This window comes from Chelon labrosus, assembly GCF_963514085.1.
Source record: "Chelon labrosus genome assembly, chromosome: 10".
In the NCBI taxonomy this organism is placed as follows: Eukaryota; Metazoa; Chordata; class Actinopteri; order Mugiliformes; family Mugilidae; genus Chelon; species Chelon labrosus.
The window spans coordinates 18,688,931-18,697,482 of record NC_140360.1 but is presented as its reverse complement, the minus strand read 5'-3'; the positions used below and the strand labels follow the sequence as shown (position 1 = coordinate 18,697,482).

The 8,552-nt window shown below is 40.4% G+C and overlaps 1 protein-coding gene across 1 annotated transcript; it reads right to left on the bottom strand.

Moving 5' to 3' along the window:
- Positions 1–343: 343 nt before the first annotated feature.
- trh (thyrotropin-releasing hormone) lies at positions 344–1,557 on the bottom strand (the record flags this gene model as incomplete). Its single annotated transcript, XM_084553165.1, has 2 exons — positions 1,307–1,557; positions 344–966 (listed from the first exon to the last, which is right to left on the bottom strand). The coding sequence occupies exons 1-2, from the start codon at positions 1,494–1,496 to the stop codon at positions 344–346; spliced, it is 813 nt and encodes a 270-aa protein (XP_084409291.1). The 5' UTR covers positions 1,497–1,557.
- Between the last annotated feature and the right edge of the window lie 6,995 nt (positions 1,558–8,552).

The window sequence follows — 8,552 nt, the reverse complement described above, 5'->3', positions numbered from 1 at the left end:
CGCTGAAGCCAGTAGACCAATGCTTTAATATTATTTCGTAAGCTAAATAATATTATATTAATAATCTTAACAAATGAGAGATCAATATATCGCACGAACTCTTCCGACCGTATGTACAGCAATATAGTTAGTCGAAAATGTGGAGGACAATTACGCATAAGTTCTCCAACAGAATCATCAGATAAATGCTTTATAATGATGCGGTAACTGTCTGCCAAAGAAAAAGCGGTGGCCCAAAAGGTTAAATGATGTAAATTCTTTTTTCATTTTTCACAATTCGCTTAATTTATACATTTATTTGTTTACAATACAGCAGAACACCCACATCACACTTTTGTTTAACCTACTCTCCTTCCACTGAATCCTCCTCTGGTGCAAACCTTTTACCCGGGTGTTGCCTCTTCTCCTCGGCGTGACTCTTGTTAATGTTGTCTAAAAAGTCGAGCAGCATGCTCGTCTTGCTGCAACTTGCAGGGTCCAAAACATCGCACGGACTGTTTGTGCCTAAATCCGGACTCGAGTTATCCAAAAAGCGTTTTCCGGGGTGCTGACGCTTTTCCAACTCAGGGAGGTCGTCTTCTCCATCGGCACCCACATCCCAGTCCCCTTCACCGTCCTCATCCTCGGTATAACGCTTACCTGGGTGCTGGCGTTTGCTGTGCAGCACCAAGTAACGCTTGCCCGGGTGTTGCCGTTTTGAAAGTTCACTGAGGAGTAAAACGGGGTTGTCAGAAATGTGTCCCACCGTGGAGCGCTTTCCCGGGTGTTGCCTTTTCTGGAACTCCATGAACGAGTGCATTTCGTCTTCGCGCTTGCCTGGGTGCTGTCTCCTTTGCACATCCAAGTACTGTTCATCCTCGTCCTCTTCTCTCCTTCCCGGATGCTGCCGCTTCTCCAAATCTTCGAGGTACCTCTTGCCGGGATGCTGTCGTTTTGTCACCCATTCTGGCTGAGAGGAAAACCCCTCTGGAAAAAGAGAAAGAACAATTCTTAGAGTACTTTGACAGTCTATTTTATCACTTTACTGCAAACTGATGCAGTCCCTATCTTGCCTGAGAGGCGTGCGTAAATTGCGCACAAAAGTTGTTGGTCCATATTACGATTTGAAGATTATTTGCCACTTTTAAAACTACATTTAATATTTAGGAATTTTATGACAAATCACAAAACTATTGAGGACACGTTGTATCATTATTATCATAGTAGCAAACGATGTTTAAAGACAAGTTTTCAAAGCCAGTAATCGTTCCTTTGTCTCCTGGTGATCCTGATCCTGGTCCTGATCTAGGACCTCTGTTTTACGCACCGTTTCTCCCGTCTTCATCCTGGAGCTTTTTGAGAATGGACCGTAACAGGAGGCTTTCTGCTCTCTGTAGGATAATGTCGTCTATGGTTCTTCGGTCCGTGTCTTCCTCAGCAGAGATGCCCTGTCCTCCAGACAGCGTCAAGTTGCAGACCGTGAGAGAAGCCAGGATGAGCAGACATGTCGACTTCATGGTAATTTAGTTTGCTCGTCTGTTTAAGAAATAGATTTTGGTAAATGGTAAATATACTGCTCAAATGAAATAATGGTGGGGACAAGGAGAACAGTCTATTTAGGTACACGACAATAAGTATTAGATTCAATGTCGGGACTTTCTGGAATTTAAGATATTTTGTTCAAATTAAAATCTGTAAAGATTCTGTTTACTGAAACCTGATTGTTTATAATCCTCAAACAACTCAATGTGCCATTGAAACCGCACCAGCGGCAGTTTTAAAACATTTTTTTAGACAAATATAAGATTTGAATTGGATGCCAAAACTGTTTAAAAATGTCCCAAATAAGTACGAATTTATACAATCCTGATTAGAAAATGCACACATACTCAGGCTGCGTATGGGTTTATTTTGAAATGCGATGCCTCACCTGGGAAGTGTCCAAATCCTCTTCGCTCCCAGTCTCTGGTACCGCCGGTAGTGTGGATATTGGCTCTCGCAGCGGTTGGTGACCTTAAAGGCCAAAGTCTGGAGGTATGAGTAGAGAACTTTCTCTCTCGGCTTTTATACTTAGCGGCCACTGTCGTCACACCAACGCTGGAGTAATTTTTCAGGATCCCTCGTCCTCATTGATGTCACCAAGTCGTGCGCAACTGGATTTGGCGGACGATCGCCCTATAGGGGCCGCTGCCAAATTTGTTATTTGGAAAACAAATGAAAGACTGAGACCGATAGGCAACAGCTTCCACTACGTCAAATCTTCTATTCATATTTATGTTTTAAACTTTTCTAATCCTTCAAGTGGACTGTCTTTCTCATTTGTTGAATGTATTCCATTTATTATTCAGCGTGTCTCCTTGTTGTTCTTATTGTTGTTCGCCACTCAAACAACAACGTAAATCGACCCAGCATCTTTACAAAGAAATTAAAGTTGTCCTATGGGGCGCCAGACAGGGCTGCGGAGAGATTTTCAGATTTTTCACGAATACCCTAAGGTCACAGGGCTCAGGAGGGAGATCTGAAGCCATCTGGTTCCCCAGAGTACATGTAATGCAGTTTCTGATCACGACGCAATACTGTTGAATGTGAGAAAAGGAGGTCGACTTGCTAAGCTACCAGAACAGGCAAAATGTGATGGTTTCTGAAGCACCTTTAGCTTTCCCCTTTTATAACACCTTCAGCAAATTTATTAATGTCAAAATCTGTTTATTTCAGTGTCACTGTCTTCATATTATGTGTGATTTCTTCCAAATTTTAATTCAAGAGAGACAATATTCATGCCCAGGACCCCACATGTTTTATGGGTTTAAAATCCAGTTCAAATAAAAAATATTTAAGATGTATCTATCAGTTTATTCACATCTCTTGTGTTTGGCTGCATAGATTCATTATGTACTGGCTGACCCATGGTTGAGAGGAGTTTATAAGGTTAATGTAATTTGTCAAATGATGTGGTTTTATCCGGTTGACGGCTAACGCGGCTGCAGTATTTCTGTAAAAGATGACATCTTGTGCAACAAGTGAAACTTAAGTTTGACCTTTACGTGTCAAAGGGCAACTTAAATGGAGCAACCTTTTTTTACGCTTTGTTCTTGTTCCACTGGGACAGTCCTAATGTCATTTGCAAAGGTCTGAAAATGTCTGCAGTATCAGCTTGAGATAACACATGATCAGATGTGAGCACATTTATCTTAGCTGGGTCTTAGATCTGTGATGGACACCGAGTCCACAGTCCTCTCTTTGCAAATACTTGAGAGGTTACTTATAAAGTTTTCACTTCAAGAATGTGCCGATTTCTGTGCGTGGCTGACTGGACTTCTTGCAAGAAGAAGAATTATTTTAGATCATGATTATGCACCTCCTCAATCCACATAAGTTTCATACTTTGATCCAAATCTCATTAAACCTGTATGAAATTATCTGCAGATCTCCCCTTGTCTATTATACAGAACCAAATCACTCCTCCATCTGGATGAACTCCTGCGTAGTCACAGCCAGTCAGCGCTGAATGTCAGCGTGAATTGAACTGACCGTGTAATGCTATAATTACTTGCTCTCAGCGCGCTGTCACGTCCAATACTTCAAGTGGGTTTGGCCTCGCTTAGTTAAAAGCATCGATATTGTGGTTAAAATCATTCAGTGTGTCGCGTGAATGATTTTTATTGAAAAGTCTCATTGATCTGTTGCTCATCCTTGACTTTAATATGTTCAGTTTGCTCTTTGTAAGGAAAGAAAACAATATGCATGTCATAGTTATACAGCGTATCAGACTAAATAACACTAGTTTAACCAAGGTTAAATAGGTTTAACCACCAGCTTCACTTAAACTTATTCACAGTGTGAATAAAGAAGAATTAAATTCCTTAAGCCCTAAGACAAGAATCTGTCTGATAGTGGGTTCCCTCACCAATACATTACCTCCAACAACCACAGAAAAAGGTATGTGATATAGGTCCCCTCCCTCCTATAAGACCAATTATGTAACAACATCCCCACAGGAACCAATTAATTGCCAGAGAGAAAACGTTTTGAAAGGCCAGCGTGATGTGATTCAGTGAATGAAAGTCTGCAGAATCTGTTCGATGAACGCGGCGTCCTCGCTGGGAAGACAGTGTGGAACAGCTCAAACAGATGGAGTGATTGCTGCAGGTGTAGCAGCAGTTAGGCCTCCTCCTTTTATCACCATGAAGCTGTGATTAAAATATATATATATTTGTTTTTGTTCTCTTGATACGCCCATTCATTCACAAACAAAAGCTTACTATCAGAGCCTTTCAGAGCTGGGGAATTAAAACAATTACTGTTCTGATCTGCATGATGGTCTTTGTCTTCTGAGGAGGAGGTTCAGTGTAGTTTCTGCGCAGTGGGAGAAAATAATAAGAGTCATTAGGCTGTGTTTACTCTTTTTATTGTAGTATATACTCATATATACCTTTTATTGTCATGGTATTCAGTGTGTAAAGAAACTTTCAAGATGGATTTATTTAATCATGTGTGTCCTCTTTAAGGCTGCACGCATCAGAAATGATGAGAGATTAGTGGGTTAGCAGCTCTGTTTGGCTTCAACTCAACATTTGTGAAATCACAAAGCGGGCTAAGATATATCGCCATGGTAACGTATGCAGCCCCACTTTCCCGGTCCAGATTAAATTCAGATAGAGTTAGTTAAGAAAGGAGACGGTGCACTTTAGTAGTAATTTCCTATATCTGTGTCACGTCGGTTTAATCTTTAGGAGAGTGTTGGCATGTCCTGAGTCTGTACACCTCAATGAGAGGAGTGAATGTGAGCACAGACTCTGACCAGTTCTTTTGCCCTGTAATCACCAAACTAAATACTGGACCCATTTTTCACACTAAAGTTTTCTGTCTGTGTCTCAGCAGAAAACCGTTATGAGATCTGCAATATGGATATCTCTTACAAATGTCTGATTATTATTATATATTAAAATAGATTTTTTGTAATACTGAATATGGTTGTTAGATAACAATATATTGGCAGCTAAAATAAATCTCAAGGGGATCTTTCATCCATCTCAGTGTTTGCAACACTTGTGACAACACTCACTTAAGGAGACAGAAAGTACAATATACACGCCAGTCAGGCATAACATTATGACCACCTTCCTAATATTGTGTAGGTCTCCCTCGTGCCTCCAAAACAGTTGTGTCTCATCAGAGAATGGACATGGGCCTTCTGAGGGTGTCCTGTGGTGTCTGGATACAGGATGTTGTTAGTGGGGGCCTTTGGGTCCTATGGGTTGAGGGGAGGGGCCTCTGTGGATCATCCCACAGATACTTAGTTAGTTTAGGTACACGACAATAAGTATGGGATCTAGGGAATTTGGAGGCCAGGCCAGGTTTCATGTTTTTATGAGTTGTTCCTAAACCATTTTTGTGTGTGTGTCTGTGTCAGGCTGCATCCTGCTGGGGATGGGTGCTGCCATCAACGAGTGTCACTGCTATAGGGTGGGGGTGCCTGGTCTAGCCTAGGTACGTGGTACATATCTAAGTAACATCCAGATGAATGCCAGGTCGCACAAAGTTGATCAGTCTTAAGAGAACATAATTAACATATTTCTGGATAAAACACTTTTTTTTCAAGCTAAAAACCTGACTGACCAGTTAACTATGTCCACTTGACTGTGGACTCGGTCCACTTTAGTTGGAACAAGCAAAAACATCTGACACTGTCCTCACTGTAGCATATTTCCTACTGTTTGCATTCTCTAAAAAAATCTTTTTAGATGTTCTTTCCGTTTCCTTTTTTGGTTATTTGGTTCCACTGGCTATCAGGTGTCACCAATGGTTGCCCTGGAAACACTGATCAGCAGCTGTTGCCATGGTAAATGGTAATTCTCACACCAGTGGGAATAACTCAGGGTTCAATGTCTTGCTCAAGGACACTGAAGACATGTAGCCTGTGTACCGGGGATCGAACCGCTAACCCTCCGGTTCGCTCCACTGAGCCACAGCCGCCCCGATGGGGTCAGCGTGGCTCCTGGTGTTTTCCTCCAGTGTTGCTCAGGTGGTTTATTTTTTTAAGCCTTAGATCCTATTTTTTTTACTTACAGATGAGTAATACAATAGATCTGAACCTTTATTTTTGCTTTCTATTATTTTGAAAAACCTTTTATGAATTGCACATTCCTTAATTAAGTTACAAGGTGCTTTAGAAAGAATAATAAAAACAATAATAAAATGATACAGTAAATCTTAAAACTAGATGTATGACATAAAATGTTACCCAAAAATCAATATTATCGTTAGGTCAAAAAAGGAGTTCAAATTCATTTTTGCTTACTTTGTGCAGGATATTTAAAGGTTAAATGTAGTTCTAATATGAAATATTACTGGCTCCTGTCAGTCACTTGGCATTAGAAAGAAGTTTTCAGAGCTTTGTAGCCTGCTGCTCATCTGTGCTACCGAATCTCTAGCCGTCTGTGTCGAGTTTTATTTTGGGTAAACTAATTGCCAGATTTTCAGCAGTGAACAAAGAGATGATATTTCAGGTCATGCTCCATTGATTTTTATTCTTGTATTATTTACACTGTGGAGATGATTGTGGCTTGTGGTTAACCCGCTACTCTAGATATGTGACTGAATAGACTTTTTCTAACCGTTGGGAATACCACATTTTTCTGGAAGTGGATTGTGAAACTTAAATGGAGCCGTTTGATAACAGTTATAATGCTGGTCATCCAGGATCAATAGGATCAGTAGAGCCAGGTATCACGAGAGCCACATCAAGTAGAATTATCTTTTTTGAACAAACAGGACCCAGATCCTGTTGTCTGTTTCTTCAGGAGACTTCCTCATCTTCTGCGGGCTTCGCTGTAGTCCTGTTTTAGTGGGAAGTCAGAGACAGCTGAGCTCTCTAAGAAAAACGATCACGACTTGTCACACACAGAACGCAACTTAACCAGAGAGATGAACATGAGCAGACTATATAATAAACAATTAGACTATATAAGAATAAAATGAATCATTTTTAAACAACTCCTTGTTAAATACAGCATTCTTCTGAGAAATACCCTTTAATAACTGACCATAGCTCGGTTTGGATGGACATGAATTACATTCAGCAGGGAGTTTGGCGGGGATGTCATCTAACAGGATGTGATCTGAATTTGGTTCATGATATGTATTTTTTGTCTCTGACTTGCTGAACAAAAAACAAAAGAATCTGCTGCATATGAGCTGAAATATAAAAAACAGACAGAACTTATTTGTGCATTTACACATCAGCAGTTCCAGAGTGACGTTCATTCTGAGTCATCTTTCAAGCAGGCCCAGCGTTCCCTCTACTCATATCATAGATTTTAGATCATAAGGCTCTTCAGCTGCCTAATGCTGTACACTGGTTATTAGCTAGTTGTTAGACTGTTGTGTACAGTCGCTTAATTTGAGCTATTCAGTCTTTTTGGCAAATGTCCTATTTTTATATTGAAGTGACATTCTGGAGGATGCAGTGTATATTTACAAGACTAAAGAGTTTGTTATTGAAAAACAAAATTGGAATGCAAATGATCAATCAGTAGTTAGAAATAGTCCACCTGCGAATATCTTGGCGTCTGCATCGACATGTAACGCAGCTCATCAAGGTTGTTTTCAGTAGGAAGTTAGTCCTTTGAGGTCACTTAGATGTCTTTAAATGCTCTCTCTCTCTATCAGAGGTCTGTGGCCAGTGCTGGAGTAACATAACCTCTGTTAATGACAGGAACAAATTAAAAAAGCTGATTAAAAAGGCTGGTTCTATAATTGGCTTTGCTCCTGGCATTGACGGAGGAAAGAACCAAGAGGAGAGCTTTAAAGGTCATCCCCTGTTGGATGTCTTGGTGATTTAAAGCTACCCCGTGGGACATATGTTGCCCCCTTCTGGCAGTGAAAGTAATTACACAAACGTGTTTCGTGTGCGTTTAACATACAGTCTACAGTCTATAATCCCTCAATCTCAAATGAGGAAAACCACGCCAGTGTTAGTTTGTGTTTGTCCTCAGGACTGTAAATATTCCTTTTTTTTTTTATTTGGAGCATCAGGAACTTTTCTCAGACACTTTGAGGATCCGTTTCATACTTCCTGAAAGGCCAACTGTTACGTTGCCTCACTTTGTCTGGGTCTGGAACAAAAATGCTCCACTTTAACAAACCCTGAAGACTACAACTAACTTTTGTGCCTGCATTAAAAGAAATAGCTCTTTAGACCAGCAGGTGGCAGTGGTCTGTATTCCTTGTCTGGGAGGCAAGGAAACTAGGAAGAGCTATAAAGGGATCTGTCCTCTTACTGAATGAGTTAGTCTGGAACTCATTCAGTCTGAATGACCATGTCATTGCGAAAATATTATTTTATAATAATGACATGAAATTAAAAAAACAAAAAATGTTTCCTCTAAACTACTTTGTTTTTTCACTTCCCTTTCTCTTCTTGTGTACTGCTTTGCTAAGCCAGAGAGATCTCTCTCACAGATGAATGCTGCCACCGATTTAACACTCTGAATTAGCTGAAAAGCTGCCGACAGAGGTTTGATTAGTGGCAATGGTAAAGGGAAAAAACAAAACAAAAAAAATTATAGCCA